At 34.2% G+C, this 22,347-nt stretch overlaps 1 protein-coding gene across 8 annotated transcripts in view; it reads left to right on the forward strand.

The window, feature by feature from the left end:
- Positions 1-22,347, forward strand: part of Sgce (sarcoglycan epsilon) — a 70,122-nt gene that overhangs the window by 5,750 nt on the left and 42,025 nt on the right. For 5 of the 8 annotated variants that reach the window (XM_058573237.1, XM_046426390.2, XM_058573236.1 and 2 more), the window contains exons 2-4: positions 10,253-10,360; positions 20,020-20,142; positions 21,853-22,010. In XM_058573237.1, the coding sequence (XP_058429220.1) occupies positions 10,253-10,360; positions 20,020-20,142; positions 21,853-22,010 (389 nt within the window). The remainder of the gene's footprint in view (positions 1-10,252; positions 10,361-20,019; positions 20,143-21,852; positions 22,011-22,347) is intronic. The other 3 variants (XM_058573239.1, XM_058573238.1, XM_058573240.1) reach the window with 1 other exon arrangement.

Here is a 22,347-nt window from a genome sequence, read left to right on the forward strand (position 1 = left end):
TTATTTCTTGCTGTCTGTTGGAGCAGAGCAGGCTTTTCAGGCAGAGTGGCTGCGGATGTTGGGGACACCCAGGGGTACAGGGGAGCAGGCAAGATGCTGGCTGCTCTCGTTTAGGACAGCTCAACCCTTGGCTGTGTCTTCCCCAGAGGAAAATGTGGGGCAATTCTCCCTTCAGTCATTGCCCCCCTCTCTTATGATATATTTCCTTGCAATACTTATGGCTACAGTTTTTTTGTTTTGTTTTGTTTTATCTTTTCAATAGCAAAATAACTTCACTCCATGTCAGATTAGCTGGTTTCTGATTACCTCAGGGGGCACATTCTTAGTGTTTCCAACATGTCTTGGAACAGATTTTTCTTTCATGTCTGCCCATCTGCCTATTGATTGCTTATTTTGATGATCTGATCTAACTTTGAAAATGTGATTGCTAAAACTTAATCTGCGGAGGATACAAGACTTCCTTCCAGGACCCCCTTTCCGAGTAGCACTGTGACTATAGAAACCATTTTTATGCCCGAGAGTCTTGTAAACTATGGAGGACTCTGATGAGAGATGTGAAGAAAGGAGAGACTAACTATTCTCATCTTTACTAACCAACTTTTATCTGCTGCTTTTACTCCTTCCTTATACCCAGAACTTTCTCCTCCACTTCAGTTGTTAGGTTAGAAATAACATGCTCACTGTCTGTGTGCAGTGTTTTTTTTTTTTTTAATGTTGAACAACTTTCTCCCCTTTTATTCCCTCTGTCTTTTGTGAAAGTGCCATGTACTTTTGTGGGGTTGTAGGGGTTGTAATAATGCAAACGGCAACTAGGGATGGCTTTATTCCCAGTTGTTGAAGATGCCACAGGCGTTCTTGGGCTGAGCTCATATTTCCAAGAAAGAAATGCTCAAAGGTGAGGTTCTGGCTTGTCAACATTCACCTGATCCACAGGCGGCTACTTGCAATTCCTTGAATGCAGGGCTGTTTCCTGCACCAGAGCTTGGGAAGTAATGATCCATAATGTTTAAGTTGTAAAAGTTATCGTGGGAAATAAATAAATAGTTTCAAAATATTCCTTGATGGCATAAATACTGTTAAATTCTCAGAAACATTAATATGTGGGTAAAACCTAAAACACTCTTTTCTTCTTGGATCCCTCTCTGGTAAAATTTTTTTTTAATCTTCATCTAAGAATTTTAATACAATATTTATGCAGTAGTGATTTAAATCCATTTTATTATTTAAAAATCACTCATCTTTAGCACATCTCACTTTCTATCTAATTACCTTAGGCTAATCAGATTTTTAGAATAGATCTTTGGCAGCCTGTGCCACGGGAATCGCCACGGCATCTGTTGTGACATAGAAGGACAGACTTTCTTTTCTGATAAATGAAGCCGCTCATTTCAAAAAATGTTTAGGGGTTAGGCAGCTTCAGTGTAAATTCTTTCCCATTCTTTAGCTTTTCACTCATTCATCTGGTCACCACTTTGATTATTATGGAGATTTGGGGTTCACTGTGAATTTGAAAGAAGAGATCACAGTTAATTTTCCGATAGCAGTTAAAGTGAAATAGTTTAGTTCCCTATTTTTTTAGCAGTAGGTATAGAAATATAGTTGCTCTTTTACCTCAGAATGGAAAAGAAAAGAAAAAAAATTAGCCCCATGTTTTTTTGTTTTTACTTCTTAGCAAATTAGCGTTTCTCCCTCTGTGGTAAGGTGACATCGGCTTTTCTCTCTTATGAAATAGTTAATCAATGTAGCACCTTTAACATCTTTCATTTTCTGTAGGTACATAGTTGATTCTAATCAAAAACCAGTACCGCAGGAGTGAAAACAGAGCAGGTTGCTACATGTTCATATCAGAAATCTGAAATGTACAGTATTTTGTGTTTAGCCATTTTTCTTCTAAAAGTTCAGCTTACAGATATATTGATGAAAGAGTTCAAAGATAGAGATAAGGAAAAACTGGGAAAAAAATCTTGGTTGTATTTTTGAATTAGTAATTCTTTTATTTATTATTTTTTGGAGGAGAGAGTGCTGAGTGTTTTTGAGACCCCGTGTTAGAAGCTGGGAAATACACAATTCCACCCATCACAGAGCTTCTTACACTAGTGGAATTGACAAAGATTAATCAAGTTGCTTTTTCAAATTAATCTTTGTGATGAATCATCAAATTATTACACAGGTAAACATGCTGTTAGAAGTATGATAAGTGCTATAAACATTATTAGAACATCTAAGTAGAAGATTCGGTTGCATTTGGTTGGGGAAGGGGAGAGTTAGGTTTTTCCAAGAAGTAGAGGAGTTGTGAAGGATGAATAAATGCTAGTGAGGTACAGTGGGGAAGGCAAAAAGAAGAGGTCTGCAAGAGGTCCTGGGGCAGGTAGAGCATGTCAAAAAGAAATTGCTGAAGAAAGTTTAGAGATGTTGGAGCAGAAAGAGGGGCGAGTGCCCTCTGAATGAGGCTAGAGCTGGGGTCAACAACAAGTCTTGTGGGACCTAGGAGACCATAAAGGGTTTCATCTTTATACTAAGGCCAACAGGGAAGTCTTCCAGAGGGCTGTAAGCAGGACAAGATCAGATTTGCATTTCAAAAGGAGTACTTCAGCTGCTTTGTGAAGAGGTTGGAGTAGCCCAAATAGATGCACTACCAGCCTAGACTACAGTAACCCAGGATAGAGACCATGACATTGTGGGTTCTAGTGGAAATAAGGAAATGAAGATAAGAGGGACATTTTGAAGTGTAAAAATGGATGAAAGAGGGTATTGGATTGAATTTGAGGAAGAGTGATGAGATGTCAGGGATGATTTCTAGATTTCTGTCATCTGCATAAGTGTAGATGTAATGTCATTCATGGGAAGAAGAATGCTGAGAGAGGGTCAGATTGTAAGGGAACAATCAGGGGTTCTTGTTTGGTCAGGATGAGTTCAAGGTTATGGTAAATAAATTGTGATTGGGACAATAGAAAGCTCTGTAACCTTAAAATGTGGTGTCATGTAAACAGGTTCAAGATATAGTCTAAGTGAAAAAAGTGTGAATCACATTATTTAAAGAAGAGCATGGTGTGTGTGTGTATTTATGTGTACAAATATATGTTGCATATGCATAGAATATGAAAATCTGTAGAGACTATTAAGAGCTTGTATTCTAGGTAGTGGCATTAGTAGGATGGCAATAAGGGTGTGAGAGGGCATTTTTATAGTTTATACCTTCCTGGTTATAACATTGAAATGTATTACAATTAGAATGTATGGCATCTATGATAAAGACAGGCAAGGACATTTAAAGCAAACACCCAAATTAAGAATATCTTTCTTTTAGAGGTATCTTAATCAGAAATATCACATAAGCATTATTGCATTTTTTTATTTTGAACAGGAAAATTTCCCTACAGCTTTACTTCCCTAGCCCAATAGCTCATTTTGCCTTTTAATCCCATTTCCACTAGAATGCACTATTACACTAGATTTCACATAGTAGAGCACATACTGTTTTATTTTCTGCTTTTCACTAATTTTATTACTTTAAAAAGAGTCTTACATTTTGCAAATGAGGGCATTAAATTGGAATGCTATATGTAACTACTGCATACATTATATATCCCTTTTATTGAAGATCCCACTAGTACTCCTTTATTAACTAGTATTTCTGCTATGGATATTACTGTGTCTAGGAAGGAAAACTCAAACTTTTCTCCTTAGGCTATTTGAGCAAAAAACAAAACAAAACAAAACAAAACAAAAAAAACCCACAAAAAAACAAACAAACAAAAAAGCTACCAAGAGAAATGAATAACCTTTTCTTCTCCATTAACTAGTCTATCAAACCAACAGCTCCTATACTGGACATTTAATTTTCCATCCTATTGTGGTATTATGTTTAGTGCAAAGTTGGAATCTTGTGCTTATGGCATTTTTTTCCTTTTCCTTTTTTTTTGCTTTTGTCGCATTATTTTCTCAGAATAAATACCAAAGAGTTTATGCGAGTCAAGGAGTATGGATATCAATATAATTCATTTCTGATTACATCTGGCTATCTTCAAAAGGGTTAAACTGCAGCATTCGACTAGTGTGTCTAAGCAGGGCAGGGAAGGAGGACTTGCTGAGAGGCTGGCTTCTCAGACTTGGGGGAAGCCACATGGTAGAATCTGGTCTGGTTGGAGCTCCTGGGCTGCTGGCCATGTTGCTGGGTAGTCTCTAGCATTTACTCTATTCTGCCTTGGAAATACTATCATTTTTTTTTTATGTACCATAATTTTGGGGAAAAAAAAACAAAGGATGCCATATAATGCTAGCTGTAATGATAATATTTTCTATTTGAAGAATATTTTTTAAAAAATCACATTTATAGAAGTCCACATCTTTCTTCAAATTATTTAAAACACAAATATAATAGTTCAATTTTTTGAGCACATCGTTATGTGCTAAGCATTCTTCTAAAGATTGTTAATGTGTCATCTCAGGTTATGGTCAATACCTGCATGATGCGGGTACTGCTCTATTCTTACCAGATAAGAAAATGAAGGCACAGAGATATGAAGTAGTTGCCTAACAGACAAAAACTGAGATTTGAATCCAGATACTCTACTCTGATAGCAAATGTTGCTTTTCTACACTCCAATTTTATGTCACTCTAAAATCTTTTATATTTTAATCAAGTTTTTAGTACAGGCTAAGAATTACAAAATTTCTAATGATTTTTAATTCTATGAAACAATTGCTTACATTCTCCTATGCCAGGCTTTTCTGTTTTAACAAAATTTGAAAGCCACTTCTTCTAGTATTTTTGGTTTAATGTCTTGCTATTATACTTCTTTTAGGAATATCTTTTCCTGATATCTTTCAGAGGTTATAGTGGACAGTTTTCCTCAGCAAAGCTTTGGCATTCCTCTTTCCTCCATAGGTTCTCATTAACATTTTAGCTTGCCTCTCTCAGTGAATTGTTTTGTGTTTTGTTTTTGTTTTGGTACACATAGTGCTTGGGATTAATTTCCACTGCATAGCAATAGCATTGCCTCCTTGCTAGCTGTTTCTAATCCAGGTTGTTTTTCTAAAGAGAATAATAAGTTGAATATGATAAATATATCAAATTACATAAAAATATATGGTTTACAAATTGCTTTTTTATTTAACTGTTTGGGGGTAGTATTGATGGGTGGATGACATAGACTTTGCAGCCAGCTATGAAAGGAGTTAAAAATCCAACTTTGCCACTTAATAAACATATGAATGGTGGTAAGTTACATAATTTCCTAAGACTTATTATCCTTATTGTAAAATGGTTTTGTTTGTTTGTTTGTGTTTTGTATGATGCTGGGGATCAAACACGGAGACTCACACATGCCAGGCAAGCACTCTATCACTGAGCTACATCTCCAATCCTGTAAGATGGAACTAATACTACCTATTTCATATAATTGATGTAATAATGAAATTAGTTAATATGTATAAAATCCTAAGTGTAGTATCTAACACTTTAGCAATCACAACATAGTATCTAATAAGAAGTAATAGTAAACTAACATTTTTGAAGAGAAAAATATGAACACGTTTTTAAATATAAGGAGCAACTTTAAAGTATTAAGCAGAGTTAGATAAACAAAGGGAAGAGAAAAGTGTAGGTTGTAAAAGCAAAATAGCCACTTGGGTAGGGGGTGGTGAGAGAAGAGAAGAGATGCAGGGTATGTGAGCTATGCAACCAACTTCTGAAAACAAGGACTTTGATTCTCTTAGAGTAGAATATGAAAAGAGATAAATGAAGAGTGGACAGAGAAAGATTTGACGGTTTGCTTCTAAGGTGAGTGTGTTAATCAGATTAATTTTCATTTGGCATGTCCTGCTGTTTACTTGGACAGTGATGTCTGAGTAAGTTATTATTTATTATTTCTGTCCCTTGACATTCTGATTAGCTCATCAGCAATCAGTCACTATTCATAGCTCTTCAATTGCTTTTATTAAATAGCAATCCCCTCCTCCCCCAGCCTGCAAATTATTCAGGTTTGGGAAAGAGTAATATCTCTGGAGAGAGTGCTTGCCCCAGGCCAGATGAAATGTAGTCATGCTGCTACACGACTCAGAATGAATCACAGAATCTTAAGACAAACTTTAAGTATTGTATAGTTTCTAGGGAACTTGAGGACATGGCAGCCACTTTTGGATTACTTCAGACTTTGATTATTTTGGAGGGGGAGCATTGAAGAGTTGGTTGAATTGCATGCAGGAATATCCAGGCTAGTTGTATAAAAGTTTCCTTAGTTTCGGCTGTGAAAAGGCAGAATGCAGGGCATTCTTGGCTGTTGTTTTTATGAATTAGAGCAAAACTCACACCCAGGTATAACTGTAGCAGAGATTATCATGAACCTGGTAAACACAGTGTAGTTCTCTCTTCCTTTTCAGGTTTCTGGGGATGGCCCATGATCTTTGGAGTTAGTCCAAGAACCAGTCTATACAAGTTGACATTTCTTTACACATTAGATTTAAACTTGAAAAGTTGTAAACAAGGTAAATATTTTAAAAACTGAGTCATATTTTCCCATCCTAAGAAAATTTGTTCTCACTGAAAAAAACAAACAACAACAAGAAAAGCAAAACCAAAAAACATTGGTCCTTTTCTAATGAAAATAAAACTACAAAATACCAGCCTTTTTCAGTGAGGACTCTCCACTTGTCAGTGTAGAGATTACAATAATTTCCCATATAAGAAGTTAGTCAGGTGCATCCATGATCTTGAACACACAATTAAAAACAAATAGTTATTTCCATATTATTGAGATTTCTCTAATAAGGAAAGGGACTTGAATGTTTAAGCAGTTCCGTTACCCTCGGCATTATGTTTTGCCTTTAATGACATTGCCTCATGAGTAGAACCACAAAAAATTGTCCTTTTATTTAGATTTATAGGGCTTCAGTCTTTTGTGGTTATAGTTGGACTTTGTTTGGATGGATGTGAAGTTTTAAAAAACGAATATACTCAAAGCAGTGCTGCCCTTAAAACAGAGCAACATCTTGAGACATGTTTAAACCACTATACCCTGCCTTAATTTTGAACAATTAAGACTTGATTTTTTTTTTTTTTGCATCCCATAAACACTAACTGGACTGTCCTTATACAGGACCTGGAAAGCATGAGTGATCATACATTAATTCAACAAGCAGTGATATTAAATCTTATGCTGGTTTAGTTAGGTTTTGAAAGCAAGAGTATAGGACAAAAATCCCAGACTTAGAGTTATCCTAGTAAATCCTTCAGATTGCTCATAAAGTATGGTATTTGTAGTTTCGTGTGTATAACAACATTTCTTATGTGCAGCATAGCCTGAGAATGGCTGTGCTAGAATAAAGGAAAGAATGAAAGAGGAGCTGCCTATACATTAGTCCCCAAAGAGGTGGGGAACATGAGAGTGTCTGCTTGCTTGCAGGCCTTATTCCATTTTGCCTTCCGATTAAGCCTCTACAATCTTCAGACACATTAATAGATTAATTTGGTTTTGTAAAAATTGAATTGGATAATATGTGTGAAAGCACTTTGTTCCAGATCTGGTGATGATTTAAATCTAAAGGTTGCTTTTCAGATCCACATATATGTTGAACTTGGGAAAGAGAGAAGAAGTTGGCCTCCTCCTTGCTCTCTATGAGTTGGGCTTCCTCAGTGTCCAGCAGTGACTTCCATGTTTTTGCAAGTTGGCCATACTGTGGTTGGAGGTAGAAGGGTAGGGTTTTCTAAGTTCTAAGGTCAGCCCTATTTTGGTACATTTAAGGGAATTACATGAATGTCTTATATTCCTTTGGTTCTCTAACTCATGTCTCAGTCTTTTTAGAATTGTATATGAGAAATCACCTGATGAAATTGTACAGCCCATCTACACCTCTCTCTATGGTGGAGTCATAAATATGTGCTTACATTTATTATGAATCTTTTGGGGTATGTGTGAATATGTATTTGGGGGAGCTTCCCAAGTGATTCCTATATAGCCAGCATGTTACTTTTGAGACTTAGTGATTGGAATCTTGGGAGAGGAGTATTGTGCTCCCAGACACTATAAACATTTCTGATCCTGTGTTAGCTTAAATTATTAGGAAATGCCTACTGTATTTTGATCCAGATTTCAAAGCATGTAATTTCAGTTATTATATTAATCCAGAATTTATTAGGCAAGTCATTCATAAGATTGGTTGCTTAATAGATGAAGTTAGTATAGGGAAATTTACATAGTCTAAAAATGAAATACCAGTTAAGTTTCTTATTTGTTGGAGTGCTAGGATCTTTGATTACCAGTCCCCATTATTACTGAAATGATCACCTGAGGTCTTGATTGTTTTTTATAACCTAAGTTTTAAATTGCATTCTTTTTTTCATTTTAGAAAATAATTTGCTATTTCTCATAATTTAGTTCAAGTTAAACATTTTTTACTGAAAATTCAGACTGAAAAGGAAATGTACATTCCTAATTTATTAAGGTGGGAAGCTCTATTTACACTAACTTTGTTGGATTTCACTGGATGTTTCTGTCTTCACTTTTCCTTACTTTCTCATTCCTGATGTATTGTCTTTATGTGTAGAGTAAATGCTTGGTCCTATCTTGTCAACTTTTTTTTTTAGGTCCCATCAATTATGCTCATTTTCTTTATCCTTAGTCTTTTTTATCTCCTCTTATATATTGTCCTCTGTGTGTGTACAAAATCTAACTTTCCTTGTACTAAAATAACCATCCCTCTTTCTACCTTGTTTCTTTTCAACGTTATCATTTGATCTCTTTGCTTCCCTGTTCTGGCTGGCACTCTTGAAAGATTAACTGTATTTCCAGCATCCTCATCTTGACCTTTGTAGTTTGGCTTCTGCTCTCATGACTTTATTGGAACTCCACTTTCAAGGAGTCACCAGTAACTTCTCACTTTTCCAATCTAGAAGTCTCTTCTAAGCTCTCGTTCCCTTTGGCCTTTTTGAAATAAGCAAGGAGGTTGATCACACTCTCCTCCTTGACATCTTTCTTCTTTTGGCACACATGACACTTTAGACTTTCTTGTCTAACCTCTCTAACTACCTCTCCCTTTGCTGAATCATTCCTTGCTTTCTCTATGCAAGTGTGTTTATTAACATGTTCTTCTCTCTGCCTTTCCTGTTCATTTTACTTTCTGTGCATTCTTTCTTACTACGTTTTAGTCTATGTGCTTGGACAAGTCTGTGGGGTAGACCCTATAGGATTGAGGGACTGTGTTGAACCTAGCCTTACCTGTACTGGCTAGAGGAAGGGAGAATAGGCTGAAAAGCTGATGTTATTGTCAGAAAAATGGTGTCCAGATATATCAAATCTGAAAAGTAAAGGTGGAAAATAGGGAGTAAGCCATAAGATTAGCAGTTTGGATGAAGAAAAACAGGATAGCAATGTGAACACATATTTTCTCCTGGTCACTCACACATAAGGCTTCATGTATATTACCTGGAGGCGTGGTATTGTTAAGAATTGTACTGGAAATTTGACTTCCATAGTGATTTCTGTGGAGAAGAACTTCTAATCTATATCAAAAGCCCAGTTGTATTCTCTTATGAACCAAAGCTCTATCCTCATCTTTTTAGATGGTTTCACTTGGATGTCCATCTAGTACCCTATATTTAATAACTCCCAAATTAAGCTAATCATTTTTTTCCTGAAGCTGACCTTTGCTTCCTAATGAATCTTAGTTCTGTGTCATTCTAGATCAAAAATTCAAACCCATCCCTGATTCTCCTTTAGCCCTATATCTATATCTAGCAACTTGAAAAAGTGTTGCCAATGTATCTTTTAAGTTTCTTGTAACTGATGCCACATTTTCTTTCCTTTGCTTCAACCTCACAGCTACCCTACACTCTTGTGATAGACCCCTATTTAGTATTCTTAACCCTAATCATATTTCTTACTACCAGTGTAGTTTCCAAACTCAATTGTGAATCTACTTAATGCAATATTCCTAGCCAGAGATCATTGTTTCTCCTTTAGTGTTCTTTTAGCACTTATGTTTTCCATCATTAGGTGTGTATATCACTTATATTACATAATACATTTAAATTTCTGTATATAAATTATCAATCTTTATAGATTGTAAGCTCCTTAGGGGCAGGAACTGTGTTTTGTTTACTGGCTATCCCCACACATCCCTTGTATTGGAATGCAACATTTGCTGATTGGAACTAAACAACTGCTTGGCTAGAAGTAATCTGGTTCCAGTTAATAGGTGATTTGTGATCCTCATTTTAATTTCATATTTTGTGCATTTGTTTTATTCTGAAAAGCTTTTTTATTAAGCTGGGCTGATGACATAAATGGAACAGTTAACTGGAAGACCAAACAGGCCAACAGTTTTATTATCAGCAGAAAAATGGCTGCTGGGAAGAAAGATGGTGAGTTTAGGTTGTAAATGTGAATCTGTTTGGGGGAGTCAATTAAATGTTTGCTTTCAGTATTCCTTTTGCATTTTTAGTCGTGTGTGTATATGTGTGTGTGTTTTTTTAAATGAGTCAGTTGAAAAAAATAAAATTTTGTTTTCCTACACTTCTAAAATTTATGATCCTCTATGTTCTTAACCAATTATTTCCCTTGCACTAGCTTTATATATTGTCCTCTGTGTAAGTTTTAAAAACTAAATCTAATTTTTAAAAACTAAAAGTCTTGCCCGTTTTTAACCTGTGTTGCCCCTTATTAAGTTACTAGCTCACCACTTTAAAAATTGTCCCAGTGTGGTTAATATAACAACTTATTTATAACATTTAAAAACATTTTAAAAGTATAATTAACATATATTATTTAAAACAGCATTTATATAAACTTAGAAAAATTATAAAATATTTTGTCTAGTTTGGGATTTTTGTTGCAAGACCAAGTTGATGTTTTGCTATTAAATAATTAGTTGATGATTGCTTTCTGTTGGAAAGGTGACTTGACCCTTGAATGATGACCTGATCCTTCTAAATTTTTCTTCTCTAGTCTACAAATATGTCCATTAGCAATATTCCATGACCTTTGAAATAATGCATTTTATTAGGGAGGAAAAGCCTCACTTAATATGAATATTGGTTGTTTTCAAAATACCAATTATCATTATGAACTTTCACTGAATATTTCTTGATTACTCATCCTTATGACCCTGACCTACAACATTGGATATATGTGGTCTTGAACATTACCTTCTAGTAGCCTGGTTTCTATAGCTTTGGGGCAAAGTGTCTATAAAAATAAAGATGACTCTTCTGGATTTCACAATATTTTGTACTCTAATACAGCCATCCTTTCCATTTCCTACTTTCTTTCTCTTTAACTTTGATACCTAGAACTTCTGTCCTCTCTGAGCATCTCACTCCTGTTGCTGTTCGATTTATGAAAAGGGTCCAGCTTAGTCATCTCTTTTGATGTTGTTCTTAGTGAAATCCATTCCAAGACCTTTACTAGCATTTTCTAGAATCTCCAAGAGTAGCAGTCTTTTCTTTCTTCAAACTTCAAGCTCCTATTGGACGTCAAACTAATTTTCTCCTTGGGACTTGAGAGAGAACTATAGTTCTCAAAATACAAATAGACAATCCATCTTTAATCTACTGAAGTAGCCTGTCAGATCATCATGATTTCTTATTTTCTGTTTCTCCTGATCTCATCTTTAGATTCTTTTCCTCCTCCTTTCCTAGTCACCTCCTCCTATTTAAGTCCCATCATTACCATTACAGTTTCTTTCTTTCTTTTTTCACCAGGGCCTCATGCATGCTAAGCTCACACTCTACCACTGAGCTCATCTTTAGTTACCTATCAATACAGATCTGAATTATAAAAATAACTTGTACAGACAGGTGTAAGTTTCATCAACTGTATGAAAAAATTAATCACTTTTAAAATTATATTAACAAATACTTGTAGCTTGTACAATAAAGCCAATTTAAATGTTGTATCAGAAACCCAGGGACTTGTACATGCTAGGCAAGCACTCTACCAAATGAGCTATATTCCCAACCCCTTCTCAATGTTCTTGACCATGAATTCCAATCAATTCCTTTTGGCAATTGCAAGAGAGTACAACATATTGTAAGAGTAAAAAAAAAAAAAAATAGTCAAATAAATTAACAACTTTTTTTGTAACTTACTTTCTAAACAATATTCTGATTCTTAACCAAAGCAGTAAGATAGTACCTCTTTTATAAATAGAAATTTTGAGGAATTTGCCTCAGATCAGCAAATTGAATATCATTCTACCTTGACACATATTAAGTAATAGTAGAAGTCATAAAGAGTACCCTAAGTATGGATTACCTTTTGCCACCTCTGGGATGAGAGTGAAAAACTTAAAATTTTTAAGTTTACTAGTGAAATAATTTAAACAAAAAGGACTAAGCCTTCACATTTATATTCCTTTATTTAAACATCTTTAAATTCTCCTTTTCTACTTAGAAAACTCATATTCTAAGATGGGTCAGTCTTAGAGGTTTACTGATAAACTTTCATTATGTTTTCTTAAGAAACTAAAGCTAAGTAAAATATGATTGTGCCCAGAATTAATAATTATTTTCAATTTAAATGTTATACTTTAACTGAATACTCATGGGAATGAAGCAATATGTACGTTAGATAAACTGACAGACTTCTTTTCCATCATCTTAAACAAAGGAGCCTCCTTCTTGGCTTATTGACCCTCAAAGGACTACTTGGCTTGAGGACAGGAGTCTTTCTCTAGATAATTTAATTTCCTCCATGGTTGGAGAGGATGCAGGAAGTGCCCCTAGGACTGAAAATACTCCTTTGCCTCTGAAGGGTGGCAGAGTCACGGGAAGGATCACAGAGTTCCAGGACTTGGAAAAAATTGTCTATCTACCAGAGATGGGAAGTTCTCCTGAGCTCTGGCCAGGGCTGAAATGTCTCTTCTTCTAACCTTCAGGAGTGTTTCTTTCTTTACAAATGTTTGTTTGAAACTTGATTGTCAACTCACTTTATAAAATAATAAAATAAACTCGGATTATCTTCATAATAACAAGGAGAGAAAATTAAGAAAATTAAGCTTTTAAGCACTATAATAAGCTTTTGTGTGGGAAAGAAATAGTAGAATGTATAACCACCAAATGTATTAGCTTGTGTTTTGAAGTTAATTAACTACATGACTATTCTGATTCAAGTCCTGACTCTTCTTGCTAGTTCTATATGCTTGAACCCTCTGAGTTCAGTATTATCCTCTGTGTAGTAAGGTGAAGGACTGACTCCTCCAGGAGAACAAATGCATGCTACCTCCAATTGGTGGTAACTGTCAGGAATCCTGGGTTGAGTGGGGGCTGAGGCCATATCCAGGTTGGAAGTAATGCTGTGATCTGTCTCTTAGTAGAGATATTTGGCATGCCCAGACAGACAATCTAAAACCCTTTTCAATTTTTTAGCGTTCTGTGAGAATAGTGTTCTATTGATCACCAACTAACAATGCTTTGCAACTCCTTTCCCATTGACATTTTAGAAACAAAAAGAAAAATACATGCAAAATAAAATGATCAAGATGTTTAATTCCAATTTGGAAAAATTAAGTAAGTTTTTTTTTTGGGGGGGCGGGGGTGGGGGGGGCGAATCTCATGAAGAAACTCTTCTGCTTTTTTTTGTAGAAAAAAAGATCCAAGCAATGGTTTCCCTTCTGCCTCATGTAAAGACAAGTGGCCGTATCTTTTAGAGAAATGAAGTTTACAAAGGCAATCTAATCAGGCCCTTGTGATGAATTCCGTAGTCTAGGTATGGACCCTGTGTGACTGAAACAAAAACAATAGCTGCCCACCTTCAGGTGAACTGCGGGCAGCACTTTGATGTTGAGTAAACTCAAAGGTGAATGGCAGGCTGCTGAGAAAAGCTTTTGATTCAAAGCCAAGAGTTAAAAAGTTGAATTGATAAAACACAAGATAAATCCTAGAAAAACAAAAACACAGGTTGTATACTTGGCTGGATATTGAAATCTCTTAAAATACTTTTCTGCAGCAATGTTCTGATATAATAATTACATTTCAATTTGTCTAAAGTAATAAAATATTAAAAAATAAATTAGTAAGGAACCTGTAAGTATTTAAGACTCTGGAAATCTGAAATGAGTTCTCTTAATGCAGTATAGATAGCAAATGGGATTCATCTCTTGTAATCGGTGCCGATGAATTGGTAGCTGCTTGGAGTACTGTGTATGAAGGGCTCTGAGATTTGAGCTCATAAAGAACTTTAACCTGTTAAAACTGTAGTATGAAACTTATTTTTCATATCAGTGCTTAAAATTTTTAATTATCAGGGTAATTGTGCCTAGGTGCTTAGATAACATTTTTATTTTAAAAGCTGTATAAGATAGGGAGCTATTTAATGCTTTTTAAAAATCTTAAAACATATTTGAAAATCATCATCATTCTCATTCAAATTTTTTTCCAGATAATACTTAACATTAAGACAGTGCTGCCAGGAGGAGGGAAAGGGGAAATACTGGAGAATTATATTAGCTAAATTATATTGTTTATTGTATGCATATACACATATAAAACAACAAATTTACCCTAGTACAATTATAATGCACCAATAAAAATATTTAAAAAATTGCAAACTGTAAAACAATGAATAGAAATAAAGGTACAATCTTACAGTTTTAAAAAGGCAATGCTATGAATTATTGAGAAATGTGCAGTATCTTATTTAAGTAATTTGGACTCAAATCACCTTTGTGATGCTTCCCAATGAATAACTTACATCCTGAGACTCTCTGAACATGAGAGGCAAATTAACAAAATTGAAATGCTTTTAGAAACAGACTTTAATTTCATATTAATTATTACAATCTACTACAATATTCTTAGGCTGCTTTAGATATTGCTAAGGATAATATATCATTTAATCCATAGATCTTTGTTTAAATTATCCACATATCAAACATGTACAAAATTATTTTATACAAAATATTACATCCATTTTGATTTGATATCTCATGTCTGTATAATCTATAGATTGAATTAAGTCTTTCAATTGTATACTTTTTTATTTCTCAATGTATTTAATACACATGCTGTTATTGCCTCAAGTAATGGCTGTATCCCAACTATGGTAAGATTATCTATTTAGAAGTATACTGCATTAGATAAGGACCAGAAAATATGCCACAAAAGGGTCTTTGGGCAGCTAAAATAGATACTGCAAATGCAGGCTCCCGTTTTTGTTTTTTCCATCTAGTAGAGCACTGCGTGTGTTCAAACAGCATGTATTTGTTCTTACTTTAACACACAATCCCATCTCATTTAGTAGTCTGGTTTCTAAACCTGCAGCAGATTAATAATAGCAAATTAGAGGGGACAGAGAAGCTGCTACAGGAAACATACTGATAGCAATGAGAAATGACAGCTGACAACTTGTCTACAGAGGAGAAAACAGAAAATCTATAAAACACACAACCTTAAAAAGCTTTAGCGGACTAGGACCCACTAGTGTGATCGGTAAATGACAAGGCAACCAAACAGTCCATAAGGGCATCACTGCATAATAGAGCAGAGTGCAATAATTGATGTGCAAGATGATGATCTTATACACATCGTGAAAAAGGTTCTACCGCTGAGTACATTAAAAAAAAAAAATCAGCTCTCTAAAACAATTCGTTCCGTGGGGTGCCTGGTAAAATGAGATTTTGCTATATCCTTGTAAGCCTTAAAAATTAGAAAATGATGATATAAATTGAACTTTTTAAAGTGATTAATTCATTGGTAAAGCATGTATAAGAGAGACATGAACATAATTGGTACCTAATAAATGCCACTTGGACATGAATATTGACAATAATTTATGACTTTCTTCTCAAAGATTTCAAAAGGGAGACAGCGTTAAGATTTAAGTCTAGTTGGAACTTTCAAGTCTCACACTCGGCAGCTATTTTATCTTTATGGCCACGTATTTGTTCTTGGTGACGTAGAAAAAGGTCTGGTAAGTGTCCTCTGGAGTTTTTGAAGAAAAGGGACTGCATGCATGTCTGCTCCTGTGCAGACGCCATTAATAATGATCACTGTGCTAACTGTGAAGTTATATGTCTTAGATTCATTAGCAGTGCACCACCATAGTACTTTCAAAATTTAATGTTTACCAAGTACACCCAAATTTGCTTTTGTTTTTAGGTAATTGTAAACACACAAATGTACATCCTTATATTTTTATTGTGGAGAGAAAATTTCCAACGGACTCTTAGTATGAGAAAACAGGATGCAATTTGGCTGGCATGAGGTCTCACTTTATTGCTACTGCTATCACAATCTGTTATTTGATTCTTGGCTCTGTGCTGTCACATAATATACAGTTGTTGAAATGGTCTGTAGTTTCTATACCCTATGACTAAAACATATCAAGAATAGTTCTGTGAACAAGATTTTGGTAGCACGGTTAGGAGAGAGATCAGAGCTCAGAGAGGATGAAATAATGATTCTGGCTACTTGCTGACGTACCCTTTTGGCTCTTTTCTACTCAGAGATGTGATTGTTGCCATAAAAACATTTCTATGACTTACATCAACTTGCCATCAGAAGTTTTTAATCTTTGCAAATCTAACCATCTTTGCTATTTGAAGATAATATTTTTGATCCTCTGCGGGTTGGACTTTTGGTTTAATTGTTTTTCCCATTAATGGTGATAGATTTACACGGATTTAGCCACACACTGGTTTCCAGTTTCATTTGTATCCAGTGGCATGTGTTTGCAGAGGTAATGGATTTGCAGCTGTAGAAGATTGCAAAACCATGCGATACACAGAGAAGCCAGACCCTGTGACCTCGGCTTGATTAGCATGGCACCATACACATGTATATTTCAGAGATTATTAGATCTTAGTGTTGAGGATTCTTAGGGTGTTTAAATTTGATTTTCAAGACTTGCTCTTAAGGAAAACAATATGTTTCGAGCTTATGGGTTGTGAGTACTGTCTAGGCATATATGATTGTAACATGTGTTAACTGTTAGTAACAGCCTCTGTGGGTGTTGCTGCAGAACCTATCCGCATTATTGATATGGCTCATATTTAGAACAAGAGCCTGGAGCTTCAAATTGTCTGTGTCATTTGTTGTTTTTGAAAGGAAGGATAGGTGTAAATACTGCCCAAATAGCCTCTGTTGAAGAGCTATTTGTTTTGCAAGTAACAAATGGGAAAGGGAAAAGGAGAAGGCTCTTCTCTAAAATGTTGTGTGGGTGCCCATAATTTAAACTGATGCTGCAGAAAGGAAGTATTATTTTCCCAAACAAAACATAGTGGCTTAGTCATTTTCCATTTCTGGATGATGAATGTGTCATACATCTGTATCATGTTTTTCTCGAAGTGAATGGCATACTATACTTAAAGTGAAGCACGCTTTACTGTGGAGTTGCCAAGGTAACTGACCAGCAAGTATGCAGTTCAGGAGATTGCAGAAAGGCAATTGAGTACACATGAATAAAGAAATGTGCATGTCATCTTAAAACCCAGGAGGGCTGTGGTAGATTGTGGCCTGACTCTGTAGATCGCAGAAATATATATATATATATATATATATATATATATATATATATATATATATATATATATATATATATATAAATGAAGGCAGAATCTGAGATGTTGAATGCTATTCCTTAGAAGTGAGGTGATATGGAGTGCAGGTACCCTTTAATGGTTCCACTTGAGGCCCTGTGGAGGGCTGTATACAAAACAGAATCCTTTTAATATTATTTAATAAGAACAATCTTTCTTTTGCTTTATAAGTTAGCTTTAACCACCGTATAGCAGCAAAAACTAAGAAACTTATTAGTAGTTGGTGATGTAAATGGAGGATAGTAATCTGTAAGATGCAATACCTTAAATTAAAAATTTAATATGCTTAGTCCACTAGCATGAGACCTGTGTTTGCCTCTTCAGTGCTTTGTATTAGAGTGTATTCATCCATTCCGTAGACACATGCTCAACACTCTTATCTGTTGAGAATATGACAAGGTAAACTGTCTCTGTACTTCATGGTGTTTTTAATCTCTAGAAAGAGTGAATTCGGTAAGTTCAGAAGAGATTCATTTCGATTACTCAAATATTCCTGTGCTTTGGATGTATGGTTGTGATCTGAAATTTAAACACCTTTAACATAAAGTGAAATAACTTCCCAGCAGGAGTCCAGAACTCTCCACAATTTGACTCTTCTTTCTTTCCCAGATTTCCTTCCCCTTAAAACAAAAAAACAAAAACAAAACAAAACAACAACAACAAAACCCAACCCAGGATCTAGCATAATTGACTTAATTTGCTTTCTTGAAAGGGCCCCATAGTATCCCACTATTGTGTCTTGAATGTGTGTTTTTTGCTGAATGTCTGAATTGCTCATCTCTAAGATTTGGAAACCAACTAGTGTTGTAAAAGCCATACTGAGTTCCACTTCTTCCAAAGAGATCTTTTTCAGAACTTTCCAACCTCAACTGCTCATCCCATCCTTCTAGGTATTGCCAGAGCAATTTATACCTCTGGAACAATAACGACATAGATATGTGTTGGTCTTCCAAACTGGATGGTGAACTCATGAAAGCAGGGACAGGGTCTCATTATCGAATTCCCTAAAGCACCGAGGATTTAGGTCACACTGCAGTATTGAAAAACAAAGTCAAATTTCCATCCTTACTATATTTTTGTGTTTCATTTATCTTCATTATTTGGGATTGGGATCACTTCTACAGGTGAGTAAACAATCTGTGGGTAGAAGTTGGGCACTCTAAACTTCCCAGGAAGACTGTTTATGAAGACTAGTTGGGAAAGAGAGTTTTCCTACATTCCAGTTAAACCTAATTTGTAGCTTCTTTTCTTCTTTTGCATAGCCCTTGAAGTCATGTTTTTCGTAGTCAAGTTATAGATATGGGAAGTTATAAGCCAAATATTTTAGTTGAGTTTGACTTTTTTGGTAGCCATCAACAGAATGGCAGGGACAATGTTTCAGATAAAGAAACATCTTGCAGGAGTTTCTGTTTTTACACTGAAAAATTTACTGTCAATGATCTTGCTATCCAGGGCTTTTAGTAAGTTGTGAGCTTGGTGTGAGCAGCCTTGGGGTTCTTAAGGTTAATTACCACATTTACAAATCCATCAGTGACTAAGAGAAAGAACTGGCTTGATAGGGTTTATCTGTCTAAAAATTGCAGCCACTAGCCAATCAGGAAGATAGAAAACCAAAAGAGATGGTAGAGGTGACAAGGGTAATGGCAATAATGTGTTGGTAGAAATGATGATATCAGAAGAAAAACAATAGGTGGAAACTACTCAAGCCAATTTGGCCATTTTAATGGATTCACATCTTATGTCTTAAGTAACAGTAAATCATGAAATTGTCCCCATTTTACTTCAAGAAATTATTTGCACTGCATTGTATTGTGTAATTGTTATTGCTTATTTAGGATGTGGAATAGTATGATAGATTATACTGTTTGAGTTATTAAATGTCAAGATGGGGGAAATGGAGTAAATTAATTATTTCTAAAAGAGAGATGAGGAATGTATACTCAGAAAAAGTACCCAATGCATTTTTATAAGTATATTCAAGTTTTTCTTATGTATTCTAATGATATTATATAGTCTGACATGCTTTTTCTAGAAAATAATTAGTATGGTATAGATTCTCATCATTTAAAAATTACTCTAGGTACTTGCTTTTAAAAAAAGTAAAGAGGAAAAAAAACAAACCATGGTTATTATGTAATTGATCAGTTCATGTGATGTATTTGTTGGTAAGAATTTCAAGTAAAAAAGAAATTACCAAAACAATATTATGGATCTCTTCATTTTTAAAATAACAGTTAAAATATTAAATGTATGTAATTTTATTAACAGTGTTTGGCAAGTTCTAAACCTAAGTAAAAGAGTTTGTCCATGTTTTATACTAAAATCATTTCCTTTTAAAAACAAACTGTTATTAACAGTGCTTTTTCATGTTGTTTCAGTTTTCTCAGAAATTTCTATAGAGTGAAACCCTGCTTTTCAGGCTATGTTGAATTATCAAGGGTGTATGTCATTATTTGTCTGTCTCTTATCTTTCCCCTTTATTTTCAGTGTACACTATCTTCTCGAAGGTGCACTCTGATCGGAATGTATACCCATCTGCAGGTGTCCTCTTTGTTCATGTTTTGGAAAGAGAATATTTTAAGGGGGAATTTCCACCTTACCCAAAACCTGGTATGTTCTTTGTGTAATCAAAGGTGGTTAATTACAGAATGTTCCTTTTTGTTTATTGTACATAATCTAAATGATCAAATATCATTAACATTATTTGAAATCATTTAGATATATAATAAATTGCTTGTTGTAGGTTATTTATAATTTTAAGATTATTAATTTAATTTCAGAAGGAAATAATTTATTTTTGAATTTTATTTTTTATTGTTGCATTGTAATTATACAGAATAGTGGGTTTTGTGGCATATTCAAATATGCATATAACATACTTTGATCAATTTTATTCCCCATATTTTTGAACTTTAAAGAAAACATATCTTTCAATTCTTAATTTGAAGTTTTATGCCTCTGACAAATGATCTACCTGTATTCACATAGAAATAATTATAACTGAACAGTTGTGATTTTCCATATTAAGAATTACATTCTTATATTGATTTTTGAAAAACTGTACATGTTATAGAAGAGAATAAAATACGATGTTAAGTAAGCATTCTCAAAAAGCCTTTGTAATATCAGATAATTTTATAAAAATTCATAGTAATATAATGAAGATTAATTTTTCCTTCAAAATAATACCAATTATGGAGTCTTATTTAATTCACTATTAGTTTAAATATGTTATTTTGAATTATCACAAATGCCATCACATTAATGAAGATATAGAGACACTAGCAAGAAAAAAAACACATTAAATTATAACTCTCAAGTAACAAAAATGACTTTTCTGAAAATTGTATTTTGCTAGAACACATTTTACGCATTAGAATTAATATAAATATTTCTTTGGAGGAGCGTATAATGAATAGAGTCTCTGAAAACATTCATAAAATAAAGGTAGACATGTTCTTAATAGTATTTGAGCAAAAAGGTAGTCTTTTCATCAATTATTTAAAAAATGTTTCCTTATGGGGCATCCAGTGTTTGCAAAATTATATGATTAAACCTTTAGAGAAGTAGCTCTAACACTTTGAGATGCAAACATGCAGTTAAGAGCAAAATTTCTGAATTCAGCCAGGATTAAGGTCTAGTTTTACCACTTAATATGACCAACCATGGAGAAGTTACATAATATAGAAAATTACGTATTATATCATATGTATGTTTTAAAAATCAGATGACACAGTGTTTATGAAGCATTTAACAAAGGGCCAGGCACATGCTAATAAATCATGCTGTCATTAATGTTTATTATTAGTAAATGTCATTACTACAGTTGTTTTGGATTTGTAACATCTTTTTCATCCGAATACCCCAAGTTTTAAAATTATGTTATTTTTATGTTGGTGTACCTTTTTAATTTTCTGGACATCTCTTAGCATTAATTTGATGATATTTGGAGTTTGATGAAAGGAATACTTCTCAAAAGAATGAATTTATCAGTATGGTTATGATGATGTAGAGCTATTCTATCATTGCTGTAACAGCCGTACTCTTAATTACTCCCTCCAAAAATTTTCCAAGAAAATTGTATGAATTTGCTTTTCCAGTTGGATCAGATTTCTAGACAAATTAAACAACCAAAATAATTTTTCATTACATGGAGCCCTACTCTAAATTCCCAGATGGATTTTTTTGTTTGTGTATTTAATTTTCTACAAATGTAAAAAAAAAAATTTTTTTTTTAGACAGAATGTTTTGATTGAAACTATCAAAGCAACATGTGTGAAAGTAACTGTCTTATGTCTTAATTTTGTGTTTCTTATCTAGGGGAGATTAGTAATGATCCCATAACGTTCAATACAAATTTAATGGGTTACCCAGATCGACCTGGATGGCTTCGATATATCCAAAGAACTCCATATAGTGATGGAGTCCTATATGGTTCTCCAACAGCTGAAAATGTGGGGAAACCAACTATCATTGAGGTAATTTATTTAAAAAGAATAAAATTGTGTGTGTGGGGGGGGGGAGAGAGAGAGAAAATTTTAAGCATTGAAATTAAAATTACATGGCAATCATTTTAATATTTTGTGCATGAAAACATCAGTTCACATTTCCATTCATCTATAAAGTTTGTTGTTTTAGCTTTTACATGAAAAGATAATTAAATTAATTAAAAATTAAATGAAATGTTTGAAGAAATATATTACTAGAATGTAAATTATTTTTAAGAAACTAAATGCAAACTTAAAATAATTATTTGCTCTGTATTTTATATTCAAATTTCTTGTTCACTGAAGTGTAGTCCTTCAGCTGACATCA

The sequence above is a fragment of the Marmota monax genome, unplaced genomic scaffold (assembly GCF_021218885.2).
Source record: "Marmota monax isolate L192 unplaced genomic scaffold, Marmota_monax_Labrador192_F-V1.1 WCK01_AAM20220418_F8-fsc00321, whole genome shotgun sequence".
Taxonomy (NCBI): domain Eukaryota; kingdom Metazoa; phylum Chordata; class Mammalia; order Rodentia; family Sciuridae; genus Marmota; species Marmota monax.